General features: G+C 40.0%; 1 protein-coding gene across 3 annotated transcripts in view; it reads left to right on the top strand.

The window, feature by feature from the left end:
- KIF16B (kinesin family member 16B) overlaps positions 1-17996 on the top strand; it is a 142559-nt gene that overhangs the window by 100563 nt on the left and 24000 nt on the right. For all 3 annotated transcript variants that reach the window (XM_037405676.1, XM_037405678.1, XM_037405677.1), the window contains one exon: positions 1995-2084. In XM_037405676.1, coding sequence (XP_037261573.1) covers positions 1995-2084 — 90 coding nt within the window. The remainder of the gene's footprint in view (positions 1-1994; positions 2085-17996) is intronic.

Genomic DNA, 17996 nt, shown 5'->3' with positions numbered 1-17996 from the left:
GTGTAGCTGGCGGAGTCCTGGATGCCTTGTGCTAGTTGCTCCCCTGAAGGCACGCTTCTGCGGAAAACCCTAGGGAAAAAAAGAGATCACTTTTAAATAAAGATCATGTACGTATGAAATTATCACAGCAAAATTTCCTGACTCGGAGAGATTAAAATGCAGAATTAAAGCAAAAAGAAAGCACGAATGAGTAACACCTTTATTTTATGATTATCCATTGTGCTCTAATGTTTAACTGAAATCGCAAAGCCCTTTAAAGTAAATGTTCAGAACAAAATGGTTAATTGGTTGAGATCAGTGTAGTATGCGTATTCCTGAAGTTACATTTTTAGTTAAACCTGCCTATTCATTTTAAATCCATTCACCTGATTTTTAAAGTTAGACACTGTTAACAACTTATTGCATGGATACAGTCCATCATGTAGGTGTCCTAATAGTAGTCAAGCTTATTGGTGACATGAAAGATGAATTTTATCAGAAATAATGAATTTGCATTGTGGAGATGTGGTAGAAGAACCTATGTTTTAATGTTTGTGAAAAGCTTTGAGAAGGCCAGTCTTGTTTACTTACATCTTTTAGTTAAAAACAGAGGTTAAAAAATAGGAAAAAAACCAACCCCAAAACCTGTTTCCTGATGTCATAAGACACAGTATTTTTTGGTTTCTAAAACACTTCACCCAGTTTCCCTGTTGTATACAGCAGCAGAGGCAGTGGGGTGGAGAAGGGTGGGCCAGAGGGGAGTCTGTTGTGAGCATGGGGTAGCAGCTGTCAACAGTGGTGCTTGGGTGTTGGTTCCCTCTGGCTTTGTTACTCGGGTTTGTTTTCCTCCGACTTGGTTATTCTGCTCCATTGCAACTTTCTTTATCTCCATAACTTTCTCATATGCACAGTAGCGAGGGAACTACTTGATAATTCGAAGTCACTTTAAGATTAAAAAGCCTGTGCCTTCATAAATTGTGTTTTATGAAAATGCTTATTTTTGATCTTTGTGCATAAAATCGTAGCTAGGCAGAGGTAGTGTCACACATTAGGCCTGTTAAATTAAAAAAGCAGTGGTCTTCCCAGGTTTAGGCAATGCCAGCTGGCTTTGTCCAGCTCTGCTAGACATGCTTATTCTACCTGCAGCATTGCTTCTTGGTAGCCTTGGACCACTAGAGCAACAGAAAGATTTGGTTGTAAAATCAAAGTCCCCAGTCACAGTACTTTTATGACCCACTTACTGATTTCTTTCATTGCACCTAATTTCAGTGAAAATTTTTGCCCCCTGAAATTTTTGTTGATTCCTCAGTTCCAGGGAGGATTTTGTGAATAACTGGTGGTAAGGTTGGCTTGCCCTCCCCCTTCACTCCTTTTGCTATGCTCTTTATTCACAGGAGTAAGTAATTCTGTAGATTTTAACGAGACTTCCTTTATAAATGGGATGTTCATAAACATATTGATGACACAGACCAAGACTCTTTTAAAGGAATGTCTTCTACTGAAAGCTGGCATATATAATTTTTTACCCTACAAATTGGAACCCTGTTCTATGTGGTTATGAGCTCTTTTTCTGAGGAATGCGTATTTATTAATTGTGTATATGTGTGCGTATATGTATGTGAGACTGTACATTTCTCTGAATGTCTAGAGAGGCCACGCTACGGTTGTGCATTCATTAGTGGAACACCCACTGACTGTAATGCTGAGAGGAATGCTGCACCAAGGAATGATTTGGGATTGGGGATATTTTAATGTCTTTATAGCCTTGTTAAACCACTCTGGAATAAGGAATAAATGCGTTCAGGTTTTCTTGCTTTGCAATCGGTGCTTCTTATTAAGCACAATTCTGCCACTGTAATGACAGAAAAATTAATTTTATAAGTAAACTTACAAAAGCTAGTAGATTTAAAGGAACTGAGAATTGCCCTTATTAATATGATAACCTTGTATCCTGCATGGTTTTTACTGTTGTGTGGCTTTACTTTTGTTTCTTCTTTTTGTATTGTGTGATATAGATAACAGTCCTGGATGAGACCTGGACGGTGTTCAGGCGGTACAGTCGTTTTCGAGAAATGCATAAAACCTTAAAGCTGAAGTACCCAGAGGTAAGTTTTGGTAAAACTACTTTTGCTGAAAAGGGTGGAGGTAGAGACTTGAAAAGTTTTTTTTGAAAGGTGTTTACTCAAAAAGGGGCGTGATTTGAGATTGCCAGCATGGCTTCACCAAGGGCAGGTCCTGCCTGACCAGCCTAGTGGTCTTCTGTGATGGAGTGACTACATCAGTGCACAAGGTAAGAGCTATGGATGTCATCTCTCTGGACTTCTGTAAGGCCTTCAACATGGTCCCTCAAAACGTCCTTCTCTAAAAATTGGAGAGATGTGGATTTGATGGGTGGACTATTTGGATGAGGAATTGGTTGGATGGTCACATCCAGAGGGTAGTGGTCAAAGGCTTAATGTCCAGATGGAGACTGGTGACAAGAGGTGTCCCTCATGGGTCCATATTGGGTCCAGTACTGTTTAATATCTTCTTCAATGACGCAGACAGTGGGATCAGGTGCACCCTCAGCGAGTCTGCAGATGACACCAAGCCCAACCAGTGGTGGGGTTGACACACCTGAGGGACCAGATGCCATCCAGAGCGACCTGGACAAGCTCGAGAAGAGGGTCTGTGTGATGAACCTCCTGAGGTTCAACGAGGCCAAGTGCAGGGTCCTTCACCTGGGTCGGGGCAGCCCCCAGTGTCCATGCAGGCTGGGGTGACGGGATTGAGAGCAGCCCGGCGGAGGGTACTGGTGCATGAAAAGCTGGACATGACCCAGCAACGTTCCCTCACAGCCCAGAAAGGCAACCATGTCCCGGGCCGCATCAAAAGCAGCGTGGCCGGCAGGTCAAGGGAGGACATTCTCCCCTTCTCCTCCGCTCTGGTGAGACTCCGCCTGGAGTGTTGGCCCCAGCTCTGGAGCCTGAAGCCCAGGGAAGACACGGACCCGTTGCAGTGGGTCCAGAGGAGGGCCACAAAGATGATCAGGGGGCTGGAGCACCTCTCCTCTGAAGACAGGCTGCGAGGGTTGGGGTTATTGAGCCTGGAGAAGAGAAGGCTCCGGGGAGACCTGATTGCAGCCTTCCAGCACCTAAAGGGGTCTTGTAAGAAAGATGGGGACAACCTTTTAGGCAAGGCCTGTTGCGATAGGATGAGGGGCAATGGCTTTAAAGTGAAAGAGGGCAGATTCAGACTAGATACAAAGCAAAACGTTTTTACAATGCGGGTGGTGAAACACAGGCACAGGTTGCCCAGAGAGGTGGTAGATGTCCCATCCCTGGAAACATTCAAGGTCAGGTTGGACGGGGCTCTGAGCAACCTGATGTCGCTGAAGATGCCCCTGCTTGTTGCAGGCAGGTTAGACTAGATGACCTTTAAATGTCCCATCCAACCCAAAGTGTGCTGTGTTCTACGATTCCTCTCAGCCGTATGCTTCTAGTAAGATTGGCAAGCCCTTCAGCAGTTTAAAACTCCAAGGCTACTAGATACAGGATGGATGTTGCAGTGAAACTGTGCCTCCATGTGTTGCCTCTAGCTATTAATTCCCTTTACTGCTGACTGGCATTGTTCCCTGGTGGTTGCTGCTTTGTTCATTGCAAAATACTTGCAGTCAGATCATGTCATCCTGACAATTCTTCATTTAAAAGAGCAGCGTTGTTCCACAGATACCCTTTTGTAATAGTGGTTTCCAGGTTTCTGCAAAATGGAAAATTGATCTTTCTGACCACCTTGGAGACTCTGGGCATTCAGGATATGAGGAGCTGTGCCTGACAGAGCTTTAGTTCATTGCAGTGAGCATTTGTAGAATTACAGTTCTTGGTTTCTGCATCTAACTTTTAATTATTGACACTTTTCTTCCTTTCTACTTGTCCCCTTGCATATTAGAAGTAATAAATCATTCAAGCAATGGAAATGATTCCGATTTGAGAGTTAGCACGAGAAGCCTGGGCCATATATTCATGGACAATATATTAAAACCATTAATATGCCCAAGAAAGAGAGAGATGCAATAGTGCGAAAGTGCTTTCTTGGTGTTCATAGATGTATTCTTTAAGCTAAAAACTAATTGAGCATGGAACGACCTTGGATTTTAAAGGTTAAAATAAGTAGATTTGTGTTTTGTAGGGATTTTGGGACTAAAGATCGTTCCCATTAGAAAACAGTGTGAAACCAGAAATTGAAACTACCATGCACCAAATATCTAAGGAAAAGTTTTTTGTTTTGTTTTGTTTTAAAAAAAAAAAAAAAAGAAAAAAAAAGAGAAAATAAAAAGAATAGTTCATCTTTTCTGATTGTCAGAAATTTTTTAAAGGTAAAAATAGATTTTGAATGGAAAATTGAAATGTGCTTTTTCCACAAATGCTTTTAAAAATATTACTTGTGAATGAACATCAGTATCATATTTTTTATTTGAATGAATTGCCATTTCTTCTTGGATGTTAGAGTTATATTCTATCAGCAGTAATATCCTAATTACATCTAGCTCTTGAAAAAAACAGCTAGGCAGTCATTCAGTTGAAATAGAAAAGGGCTGACTGAATCCCTCTGCAGACTGATCTTCCCCCATTAGGAAAATGTGTTGGAGTAGTCTTTTTCAGAGTCGGTTATTGGTCATGACAGTACGTTGGGAAACAATTGAATTTGGCTTTTACACTTCTGTCAGAGGGGGATCAGCTTCCTTCTTGTATGTAGTAATCAGATTCAGGAGGAATCTGATGTTATCAAAGCCACTATTAATATGTCCCGTGTGCCGCAGCGTATTGATGTCACCTTTTTGAATCAAGCATTTGTGATGCACAGTACAAATTCAGGCTTTTTTTGGTGTTACAGGAGGGAGTGGGGGGTTATTATTATTTGTTTTGAAGAACTGTGAGAACATAAGAGTGTTGTTACAAGGTCAAGATGAAGTCCGGCTTCTGAGAGCGTACAATTGAGAAAAAATTCCAGTCTAGAGCAAAGGTACATAGTTTGCTTCATCCTGGAGTCTTCCCAGCTGAAGTTAATTTTGTTGTAATTATTAGTTCATTATTAATATTTTTCCTGTGGATTTTTTCTATATTTTCCGTTCTCTACACCACTCACTTTATAGGCAGTTTTCTTCTGCTGCTTTTCTTTTAGCTTCTTCCCTCTGTTTGTGGTCGTGCTTGCAAGGTCAATATATTCTCTAGTTTAATGTGCCAGTGTGTTTCTTATTGACATGCCTGTGTTGCTCTGTGCCTGCATCTTAGGTAAACTTGTTGAGATTCACATCTAGTACATTAACAGAATTACTGGTTTAACTATGCAGATGAATGAATTTCTAATTTCCACATAGGAAATGCATTGGCGTGTGTTTTATTAAATTATCTGTTCCTTTCTCAACAATTTCTGTCAGTTGTGACAAATACCAGGTCTTACAAGTTTGCCAATATAACTTTCTCTATAAAGATGAGACTCTGTGGAAAAGCATAGTAACGTGTTTAGCTTCTGATATACTTGGAAGAAACATGTAGTCATGTTGCTTTCTGGAACAATAGATCCACAGCTTTAGTAGTATCTTCTTCCAGCCTTTATTGAGCCTCCACAACAACCTTCAATAAATTGAGTGAGGTTCAAGTACGTGTATCTTTGCTAAGTACAAAGCACCCTAAAGTTCAGCAGAAGCAAGATAAGCATTTGATCACTTCATCTTACTGCTTTTAGGTAGGTACTGTCACTTAAGTACCACAGTTTCAGAAACCCTTGCAGCACTGATGTTGTTACTTCTGTTTTGCACAGTACAGGCTGTGTTGTGTGCATGCCTGCTTTGAGGCTTAGGGTACCGCAAGGAAATGGCAGGTTTGTGGGCAGAAGAAATCTAGTTAATAGGCAGTTGGCTGCTTCTGCTCTTCAGCATTTCTACAAACTTCTGTGTCCTTGTTTATCAGAGAAGAAAAACACATTGTGATGAATGAAACACGTGATACCGTGCGCTGTAGTAAAGATTTGGTATTTAGTTTTTTTGAAGGAATTCATTAACATTGTTATACATGTAAATTATCGATGGCTTCCCATATTTTTTTACCTTTATTTAAAATAGCCTTGATTTGTGGTAATTATGGATTAGTTTTCCAGCGTAAGTAGGAGTTCAGTTTGTTTGGTAAATTGGAAATCATCTGTCTACTTTTGCTCATCTGTCATTGACCTAATTTGGGATTCACCGTGATGCTAAAAGGCATTTTAATACCAAACTTGGCAAAGTTGCATCCTTAGTTCCTGTATGTTATTTCAAAGAAACTTCATCCTTAAAAGCAATGTTATCAGAATCCATCAGAGTTGAATTTCATTTTGCATAGTTCACCTTCCCACTCTAAATTAATATTTATAATGAACAGCAAAAATACTGTGGACGTGTTTAATGTATGAGTGTCCTGCTTTTAGAAGTGAACTTTACAGCTCATTAGTTGCTCAGCTCTGACTTACTACATCAGTATTTTAATAATTTGCTGATCTTGCATTTCGTGTTGCTGCCACTGAATTCCCAAAGGAATGTATTGGCAAACTGATTTATTAGGAAGGTTTAAAAAAAAAAAAAAATCTCTTGGAAGAAACTCTCTTGTCTTACAGTCTTACTAGATGCCATATATTTTATATACCTGCACATTTCTTCTAATGTAATTAAGTGGCTGCTGACAACTGAATATCTAATTGAAATGTGTCACATGCAAATTTTGAAAGACTGAAGAAGCTGCAGCAGGGTGAGATTGTGCCAGTGGCAGATAAGTACCAAGAATTGAATAGTGCCTATTTTTTTAGGCCTGCATGATTTTCATTTGCCCGGCTTCAGCTTTCGTATGCTGCTAGATTGTTAATGACTCTCTTATTATTTTTGGAATTTTAATTAAGGCCATACTTGGCTTTCAGTTGCAGTGGTCTCTGTAATGAATATATTTTTGTTTGTCATTAGTCAGAAATAGGAGCAAATGGGCTTTTTAATAGTGAGAACTTTCAGGGTAACATTCTCCTTTTTCCTCCCTCGTTTTTCATCTTTTTCTCATCAGTTCATGGTTTTGAAATACAACCGGAGTGCTGGTTTCTGCAGAAAACCTTCCCTTCCTGATCTCCAGCTTGCTGTGAGGGAAAGCTCGCTCTCCCATCTGTGTTAGTTCAGCCGATTTGAGTGATGCACTGTTGTGCTGGCCAGTGTTCCCTTCTTAACACTTTCTTGTCTCATCCCTCTTTCAAAAGAGACGAGAGGAACAATTGTCCATTTGTCTTTCCCTACCCAAACCCTAGGTTTATGAAGTCTTTCCTTCATCTGGGAATCCTTGATTCCCACTTGTGTCCAGGTATCTAAGCCAGCTTTTGTGGGGCTTTTGGCGTAGGCTCTGCTTATGGAATTCCCTGTCGATCTTGAAACCTCCTTCCGTGTGCATAAAAATGTCTACATGGTGTTAAGGGAAATGCCTACTGTTGCGACATTTTTATTACTAGTAGTGATTTTCGACTTAAAATATTAGTAAATCCATGGAGAGCTGCCAAAGAGAAGCTAAAAAGTATGCTTGCATTTATAGATTCATTCATGGAGATAAGGACTTATGTGTGTAGGCAAGATTTCTGCAGGAGTGCCAAAGCTATCAGCTTCTAGCTTATTTAACAGAATGTAATAATTTGTGTACTTGGATTTGATGTATGGAGGTATGTATAAGAACATATATTTGTATCTTTCCCAGCTAAAGCACAAAAAGACTATTTATAATTTTTAAAGAATTTCAGCTCATGATCGAGCCAGCTTCCCCTGGTTTTTTTGCATCTTACATGACTGAATGGATGCGTAATATCCATATCTGAAACAGCAGGAACATCTACACAAACTTAAGCCTTCAAGCCAAAGTTACTGTGTGATCAGCCTCTACCCCCATCTGCTGTTCCCACCAGGGAATGGAGCGTGTGCAATATACTGCGGGAACACGTCAATGTCGTGGGTTGTGGAGGTCAGGATTAGGATTAGAAACTGTTGTTTAGCTGCCAGAGGTTTTCAGGTACATTAAGTATTGGACAGTAAGGATTGTATTTTATAACCATTAAGAAAAAATGCTCTCTGGTTTCCTTTTTTTTAATTTTTTTAGTGTAGTGTTCTGGAGGAAGAGCTGTCATTGGCAGTGTCTATGAGTGTTATATATTCCTTCTTTCTATTTCTGAAGGTGATATCCTCTGCTTATCAGAAATCTCTTTGTTTGACAGACTATCATTTTGTTTGAGTGAACTTGAGGCACTTGTCAACTGGAGGAGTTAACAGGCTGATCTTTGCTTTGCATACCTGTGAGAATTGCCTGGAACTCAAAGGGTAGAAAATCTTTGTCAAGCTTTTCAGAAATAGTACGTTAATGCTTTTGAAAATATTTTGAATTCAAAACATTTGTTTGCAATCTTATTTGAAAAATATTTTTAAATATTTCAGGTTTTTTGAAACTCAAAAGTAGTCTGTCCATTTTTTACTGTAAGTATTTTGGATCTCAGAAGAGAGACAAAAAATGTTTTGTATCTCAGTGAAGCCAGTTCCTGTTTCATCCATCCATCCATGCTGCTTGCAACCACCCAACATTTTGTGTATACATCTGCTACTAAAATAGAACAGACAGGTTTTTGAATCCTTTCTTAAGTTCTGTTTAGACTCTTTTCTGGTAGTGCTTATTGTTTAGGAGTAATTCATCTCTGTGCTGATGAAGAGGCATGAACTGTTCATGTAACCACCACCGTCTGATTTCACTGTCCTCTTCTTTTGCCTCCATACTTCTTTTTTGGGTGACTGCCACAGAAGGATCTCCATTTTCTTTTTAAGTGGTCCCTACACTTGGTGCTCTTTATAAGTAATAAGTGGAGGAAATCTTCAACACTGAGTGCTGGCACAGATAATGGTGAGGGGATGAGTTTGAGATTAAGCCATTAATTTTAGGACACCATCCTTGGATTCTGGAAGAGGTTCTCTCCAGGATCATTGATAAAGAAATGCAATTTTGTGCTGACTTTGAAGACATGGTTGGTGGGGGCTTGGGGATTTTTATTCTTCCCCCCCGATAGTCTCAAGGATAATTAAGCAATTTCTGTGTATTTATGTAATTATTAAATTATTTTTAAAGTCTTGCCAGAGATGCAGAGTTCTCCTTCCTAAGGAAGAATACAAATAGAGGAATTAAACTAGGAACAGAGCAGTAAGGCAGCAGACTTGTGCAGAGCACTTAGGGCAGCATTTCGGCTGGGATCTTGGCTGTCTGGCTGCTCTGATGCTGGTTTGTAACTGTGCAGCTGTAGTGTTTCATTAAATGTAAAATTAGTGTTAATCTCCTGGGATTGCTTAGAAAGGGAGAAGGATAGGGATGCAGTATCTTTGAGGTACTTGGCTTGCAGGGCTGGTGAGCCAGTTGCCACCTAACTAGTGAGCTCCTGGAGTTCAGGAGATGCTTTGGCAGCAGAAGTCAAAAGCTTGTTGCATCAGAGCTAGCTAGCCTGAAGCTCTGCTGGTTTTACCATTGGATTTTCTCATTTACTGGCATCAGTAATTGTATATTTAATTCATATATAAGATTTAGGTATTATGTTCACATCGAACGCAAAATTCCGGACATTTGGATGCTTGTAGTGTTCAATTATAAGTAAAGCACTATAGCTGTAAGGAACTGTAAATAAAAATTTCTAAGATGGTATTTGAAATTAGTTAGTTCTGAAACCTGCAATACTTGTGCCAAAACCTTGATCCTGTGGTGACTGAAGTCCCAAACTCTTCCCAAGTTCAGTGACTGTTGAGATTGATGTTTAGAAATTCTTGCGACCAAGAAGCAATTTAAAATCCCAGGTTACGTGTACTAGAGGGAGCAGGGTGTAGCATATAGTAATGAACATGATGGTACAAACCTTGCTATAAATGTTAGCTCGTTATTTTAGAAAGTATAGGTTTGTCTCTATATGGATTCTTAATTCAGGTTCTTTCAGCCTCTAGGAATTCCATGACCCTTAAGTAAGCATAGTCTAGGACAATATTTTAAGATTTATTTCTGTATTTAAAAACTTGATCCAGTGAAGAGATGAACTTGTTGATGTGTTTTGTCTGGACTGGAAGCATGTTTCTGTATATTAACTAGCAAATTTGGATATTTTTTTTTTTCAGTAATCAAGAATATGTACTGTAGTTTGGGTTTTATACAACAGAAAAAGTTAATAGGAGTAACAAATTTAATACGGCAGCCTTAGGACAAACACCAAGAATGCATAAGCCATCTAAAAGCCTTCTTTTTTTTTTTCCTTTTTTTTTTTTTTTTTTCTTCCAGAATCTGTATATTTGGGTACAGGTTAAAATGAAAATTGTTTGCAGCACTGATGTGCTTGTAAATAGCAAATGCTATGTATGATGTGTATTAAAAAAATACCTCTGGCAGAATTATAAGTGTCTAGAAAAGCATTGAGAAAGTAGTTTTTGAAATATATATCCTAAACTAATGGCAGACCTTAATTTTTACTTTCTAGCCTAGAACCTTGGTAGCTTTAGTAATGTATCTTTCCATAAATATTGAAAGAAAATGAAATTAGAAATTTTTTTAATACATATTTGTATGTAAACCTTATAATACTATTACACAAGGATGTGATTATAGCCTTCACCTTTATTCAGTACAAATTACAGTAATTATGGTATAGATAATTTTAACATTCATATTCCTGTCACCTATAACAGCCAGGAAGTATGTACGCAGGGAGCATATTTTCACATACACGATTCCAGCTCCCATTCCTAATAATACTGTGGTGAGAACGTTCTAAAGCCTGCAGCTTTATATGAGTAGTACTTCCATATCAACTTTAGTTTGCCAGTAGCTACAGAAGTGATTTAAGAGGTATATCCTTAAATGCTTCATCTGGCCATTCTGCAGCACAAGACTTTTGGCAGCTGATATTTTTAAAAGAAATTTTAAGACCTTCCTCAGTACATCAGTCTACAAATGAACAGGAGAATTTGTCTCCGTAAGTAAAGCATGAAAAATGTCGCTGCTAACCGTATCATGTAGTTCAGTGCAAGCCTGATTATGGGGATGTGTATTTGTTCCACGTGCTCCCGCTGAATTCATAGCTGCTAACTAGGACTGGAGCATCTGAGACACAGCAAACCCCCTGGCGTATTTGCCTCCGGCACAGCATGCAATCGCCAATCTATTTCTAGTGGGAAAATGGATTTGGTGTGTAAATTTCTTGTCATAAAACTGAATCTGAATGTGTAAGAGCCTTGTGAAAGCCTGGGTTTGGGATTAATTTATGATTATTGTGGTTTTGGGTGCTAGATTTGTGCAGTGAAGTGTTCCCGGCTTGGTACAGGCAATTCTGCAGAAATACAGTTTCTCTGCATCTCTTCTCCTTCCCCTTCCTCCCTCCTCTGTTTTGGTCAGTGATGAGACCTGTGGTTTTTTTGGTCTGTCCTAAGCAGCTAATGAAAACTCTGAGTTTTCAAGCAGTTGTCTGGGAAAATACTGTTAGCTTTACAGGTCTTCCAATAAATTCAGCACGAGACAAGATTAACCTGCAGACAGACATCAAAGGCCAGTTTTCACTGATTGTGCTGTGCAAAAGTCTCACACATTAGTAATGTAGAAATTGAAAAAAGTAGTATTTGGAGAGGGGCGAGTCCTTCATCTCATAATCAGGAACATTGGACAGAATAATTGCTTTGATTATTTGATAATCTGGTTTTCAAGGCTCTGATCAATTACGTCTTCTGAGGATTTGTGAAGAACAACTTGTTCTCACTATGTTGATCAGGAATATGCGCTAGATTAAGCAGACTTTTCAAATAGAGTCCTTTTGGTTTCAGTTGATTTTGGCTATGATGACCTAGCTCTAACTCGTTTTTGTGAAAATACCCAGGTTAATCTTGAACAAAAAGCATAGACAGTAGCAAAACCTGCCTGGTTCCAGCTGCGCTGCCTGTTGCATTTTTTCCTTGCTCATTTAGACAGTATTACTGATGCAGTTGCAGATGTGAAGCTGTTGTGATAAACTATTCACTGCCTGATCTGGAGGATTAAACTAGCTACTCTTGAGCTTCACATGGCAGCTTTTGAGTAGGATATTACAGGGTGCTCCTCTCTTTGGAACCACTGGTAAAATGAACAGAGAAACACAGGTTGCGGGTTTTGCAGTACAGTAAGAGTATTTAGCTGTTTCTTTTGGCATTGCTATATTAAGCAAATGAGTGATTTCTCTAAATGGGATTCAGATGTAGGTGACTGTTAACTGCTGGAGGCCCCATTGAGATAAAGGTGATGTAGTCTGCAAGAACGAAAAGCTCCTGAAAAGTGGTTTTCCCTCTTTGTATTTGACAACTGTTGCTATGTGTTTTAATATACGCTTATGGCTTATAGTTTATCTAGCTGCTCTTGAGGACTCAAAATTTATATTCATTTTATGCTGAGATGCTGACCTTGGCAGTCATGCTTTTGGGATGTAAAAGTTAAAGTGAAGCACGGTGCCTTCCCTCTGTAGGCACCATTTGTGTTCGCTATAGAGAGATGAGTGCCTTCACATGGCATTTCAGTGTTGGAGGGGAGTGTGCTGCTCTGAACTACCCACCGGAGGATCCTACAGAGCTGCTAGGGAGCAGTGAGGCTGGGGATGCTCCCAAGGGAAGAGAAGCCAGGAGCCGAGGGTGGCTGCAGCAGAGGTCGCAGTGGGAGTGGGTCTGCCTAGGGCACAGTCAGACAGTGCCTGAGCAGGGCCAGGACCGTGACAGCAACCACCCCGGGGACAGTCGGGGATCCGCCGGTCAGGTGAGGTGAAAACTCAGGTCCAGGGTCCATCCAAGAGAGGCCAGTTACTAGTGAAACATTGAGACACGCTAATCTTATAAATATTTGTTTATCATCTTCCTGCTATTAAAGTTTTCAGACTCAATACGGTGAATATAATATTGTGTTTCTTAATTAAAAATGGGTCAACTTCACAAGAAAGGAAGAAAACAAACTTCTTAGACCTGTGTAGCTGATAGTAAGGTTTCTATATCAGTTTCTAAAAGCTTTTGGTTTTGTATTCACCATGACATCTCCCTGTAAGGTGCTCTGGATATTTTCTTGACTGCTGTAATGTAAATACATTAAAAAATAATAATAAAATCTGGAAGGATCTTTTACCATCTGTCTCTGCAACGCAGAATATACAGAAGGCTCCATCTTAGAAGAGAGAATTGTCTACCCCACTGCAGAGCCAGAGGCATGAAAGCCAGAGTTGTAAAATTTATTAGGCATCCCTGCATGACAAAAATCAATAAAACACAATCTCTTGTGGTTTAATATGAAAATAAACATAAAAAAGCAGTGGCTTTCAGGAAGAGCATTGAGCTGCAGGTATAGAATTGAAAATGTCAAGAGAAGATGACTGAAAGTGGAGGATGTTGTCCAGTTCACTGTAGGGCATATCTCAGAAGTAGAGGCAGGAATAATAGTGGGGAGGGCAAGCTGTCTGGTGGTGTGTAAAAAACCAAAATTTGTGTGGCGGATGTTGGTGACATGTGAGTGAGATGGAAAAGCACACTTCTCATGGGGGACAAACTTCGGGAGCCAGTGTTAAAACATTCAGTTAATTCATGGTTATCTATAGATGGTTATGATGCTGTGAATGATAAAAAGAATCAAAGCTACAGTTCTGTTTTGCCAGATTATTCTGTATTTAATCTATTGTTTTCTATCACACTACTGGGTATTAATGCTACTTTAATGATTTGTATTGTGTGGTGCTGTCGGCAGTACGGGCATTCTGAGGCTGTTTGAGTTGTGCACTCTGTATTTTCCATGAAATACTCTGAATTTCTTTCAAACTGCATCTGAACACTGCATGTCCTAGTTTTGTTATATCTTTTTTGAGAAAAAAATTACAACAAAACTTCAGTAGTATTTTAAATCCTTAAATTAGTGTGCATTCAATTCTAACTCCAATTTTATTTTTATTTTTAAATTAGGGAATAAATAAGAATACCTTTACTTTTAAGTTCATTTCAGTTTTTGAATAGTACCAATATTGTTAAAGTAATTGCAAACTACTGTTTTGCAGAGTAGCGTAATTTCCATTCTGATTGCACCTGAGGGCTCTTTTGTGCTATAACTTATTGTAAGGATGCTGTTTAAAAAAATAAAATAAAATAAAAAAAAGATGTGGTCTTTTAGCTTTCCCTTGCTTTCCTGGGTTACTAAAACTTGTGTAGATGGAGCAGCATCACTTGTGCACAGACTCAGCGATGTAGTGCTTGTTGGGGACAGAATATTATAGCCTTCTAGAAAGCATTTTGACTGACAGTAATTGGAAATTACTGACGTGTAATCTAAACCCAAATACTTGCAATAGTTAAACACATCCCTGTTTTCTCCCCTGCCCCAAATAATGATGTTGACTTCAATACCATGACAATTCAATTGAGTGTGTCTTTGAGTTTTCCATGTATATGTGGTATATACGTGGGTCTTGCTTTCTAAGCATTTATCTTCAGGTCCTTGATCAAGAAATTTTATTGTACTTGGGAATAAATATTTATTCTTACCTACCACCGCGACTCTAGGATCTCAAGAGCAGTACTAACTAGGGCATTGCTTGTGAAAGCGTTAGGAACAGTGATCTTTCTGGTCCCCATAGTTGCTTTTGCTGTCCTGCAGATTCAAAATCCTTTGCCAAGCAAGCTCCTGAAAATGTATCTTTTATTGTGTTTAATTAATTATCTGTCATTTTAAGCTTTAGCTAGTGACCACAGTGATAGTGGGAGGAAAATCCCAAATTTGTATGAGGCTTACAGCTAGTTATTAGTCCTGTGATAAAGCAGCTAGTTCTATAATGTCTGTAAGACTAGGCATAAATGAGAATTTATGTATAACCTATGTGACTATCAATCACTTACTGTTGGAGGGGGGACCGAGTAGTTCCTTTTAAGCTTCCCAATTGTGTGCTTGCACTGCATTTTCTATAGTTTTATCCTTTTAAACGACACGGAAGGCTAGCTAACTTCTTGTAATCAGTCCGGTTTGTTGTGAGAGTTGCCGCTTTAAATCTGTAACAGATCAAACTTAGAGGCATACTGCATATTTGTTTGCAGGTGTATTTCTCTGTGACAGCTGTTCTTTAAGACCCTGAGATCTGCCATTAATTTTGAGTAGTCAGAAAGGCATCCATCTAGTCAGCGGTAGAAATTATTGCTGCTCTTTGATGAGTTTTCATTATTAGCATTTCTCAAAGGCAGGGATGACTGAAATTTATGGCATCAGTTGGCCACACGAGATGGGGATGTTTTATAAATGCTGCCAGATGTCACTGGGACGAGCTTGTATGTAACAAACAAATCTTTTTTGGAAAGAGCTATTAAAACTGCTATTGTGAATTCTCGCCTCTGAACCTATTTATGTTGCTTGTTGCTTAGATCAGATGGTGTGGTGACTTCGTGGTGTGCAATCAGAGTGGCCTGATAGCCAACGTGGCAGCGGCAGGAAGGTGGTGAGGGGGGTGAGGCTGTACAGGCCACAGTGGAGATGGTGTTTGCTGCGTGACCCACCCTGTGCTATTGCAGGGACACTTCCTTAACCTTGCTGGAAATCCCAGTGGGAAAATAATGAATCGAATCCCAAATATTTTTTGAGAGGAAAGTAAACCCCACAGCAAGCACCAGAATTTTTTTTTTTTTTAGCTCTTTGAAAAGCAGGTTTTCAGTTGTACATCGATGAAGAAGATCGATTAGTGTGTTGAGCTTTGAAGACGTGACCTTGCAGACCCAGCAGTTGTTGCCGTTTCATTAAAGAACTCAACAAGCACCATGACCTGAGACTACATGAAAAAAAAAAAATGTTTAATTTACAAAATCGTGAGCTAAAAGCGTAGAGTATGTGTTACACTTGTCTATAGACTTTCCAGGTCAGTACGTACCCTTGTCTTAGACCATGGTCTGCCATGCAGTACTGGTATTTTCCCCCCAGAGACTTCTGTCTTTCGGCGAGGGAGAGACAAACAAGGTAGCAAAATCAAGGTTTGCAAGAACATTCTTTAGGTTAGTGCATGCTGTTCTACACCATGTTATTCTGCCTTTCTACAGCCTACATAGAGGACTTCATGTATTTTCTTTGCTGTTTGGCCAGGTTTTGTCCCTCTTTCCTTGGCTGATTATCCTGTGCAGGTAGTGGTTTATATTTAAAAAGATGCCCTGGCTGTGTTCATTTCCACTTTTCATAGGAGAGATTAAAATCCCAAAGCTGCATAATTTTATAGAGCTGTGAAAGGTTTGCATGAACTTTGGTACGTACTATTGCTCATTGTTATCGTTATTCTGTGTTTAAATGCTATCGTACTGCTTATAATGAACAGAACGATGAAGTAATTTGTCAAATATTATATTGACCATCATTTATGGCTCTATTTTGGTATGTTATTCCAACTTGTCTAGAAATTGCTTTAAGGAAAAGAAAAACACTCCTGGAATGCAAGGTAACTTCTTTGGCTGCAATTAATTTCATTTTTCTCAATAGCAGGAGGCAGACTAAATGGAGTTAAAATAACGCAATAAACTGTGGCCTCCACATCTCACCATAGCTCCAAAAATGCATATTGAGTCTAGGTCAGCCTGCTTGTTTAAAGGAGAAACTTACATGTGAGAACTCTCAAACATTTCTGATAATTACAGATGGTAGTTTGACAGGCAGGTAGGCATGACTCAGGGATGATGGTGAGGCTGTTAGTAAAATGCGAAAGAGATATCTTTGGTGTCCAGTCCTACCTGGTAATTTTCATCATCAGAGGGAGGTTCACAGGAGGTGAATTTATTTTTTGTGTTCTCATCCCTCTTCAGTGACAGATGAAGTTGAAATGTTCTTTGGAGAAATGGATCTCCCCATCTGAGGAAGGTAACTGGCAAGCATGCCAGGAAGGTCTTAACTCTCTAGTTACCTAGAATTAGAGGCAGCCCAACTGTGAGAACTTGTACATCCTGAGAAGATGCTCATGTGTTGGTGAATACAGAGAAGATGATCTGTGGGGGTTAGTCACAGCATCCAGACTTTGGGGAGACTTGCAACAGAACACATGTATTTATGGGAGGAAACTTAAGTGCTTGTGCTTCTTGGCATGGCTTAATGCCAGGATTGCAGGGGAATGATGTGTAGAGGAGGTATCTATTTAGCTACGGGTGATGCTCCAGAGAGATAAGTAGGAAAAAGGCAAGGAATTTTAGCCAGTCTGAGTACAGTGGGGAAGCTGCAGAATTGTTTGCCTGGCAGGTTAACCCCAGCAGGGTCTCCAGCACGCTCTGCCCTCAGTGGGGTGTGTTCTGGAGGGGGTAAAGTAGATTTGGCTCAAGGGGCTGTCTGCACTAGGGGTCAGGCAAAAAGCAATGTGCAAACCAGGAGTTGCTTCTGCCAGCCAGATATGCAAAGGTTAGACCAGTTCTGTGTGCAGGGGAACCTTTGGCACAGAGCAAGAAGGATGGATAGCAGGAAGAAAAGGGTATTCTCATGTATGTGGGGCAAAACAGCTTCCTCTCTGAGAAAAGGCTGGGCTGTAAAGGGACAGGAGACCAAGTTGTGACATAACTTGTATTCAGGAGATACCAGAGGAAAGAACAAAACCAACAACAAAACCAAACCAAACCAAAAAGCAATCCAGAACTTGAGGACATCACTCTGCAATACGGTGTCTCTTGTATTTGTCAGAAAGCACTGCAGCCTGTAGCAGCAAGGAGAGACAACAGCAAGCTGGAAGCCTGCTGCTCTGGTGGAGGAGCTGAGACACAGCAGGAATGAGCCTAGAGCAGCTCCTCTGGTCTCAGAAACGCTGCAAAGACCTGGGGAGGAGAGGGGCTGGAGGATAGTTGGCTTCCCTCAAAGCCGGTGAAGGGCTGTGTTGGGCTGGTGTTGGGCAACTTCTGTGGGGGCTCCTCTGCAGGGACCCTTGGCGTGCAAGGAAGGTTACCCACAACCTTTTTCCAGTTCTGTTTTCCTGGTGACTGGAGTTTT

The sequence above is a fragment of the Falco rusticolus genome, chromosome 12, assembly GCF_015220075.1.
Source record: "Falco rusticolus isolate bFalRus1 chromosome 12, bFalRus1.pri, whole genome shotgun sequence".
Taxonomy (NCBI): domain Eukaryota; kingdom Metazoa; phylum Chordata; class Aves; order Falconiformes; family Falconidae; genus Falco; species Falco rusticolus.
Note: the sequence above shows the minus strand (reverse complement) of the source record. Positions and strands in the feature narration are given on the sequence as shown.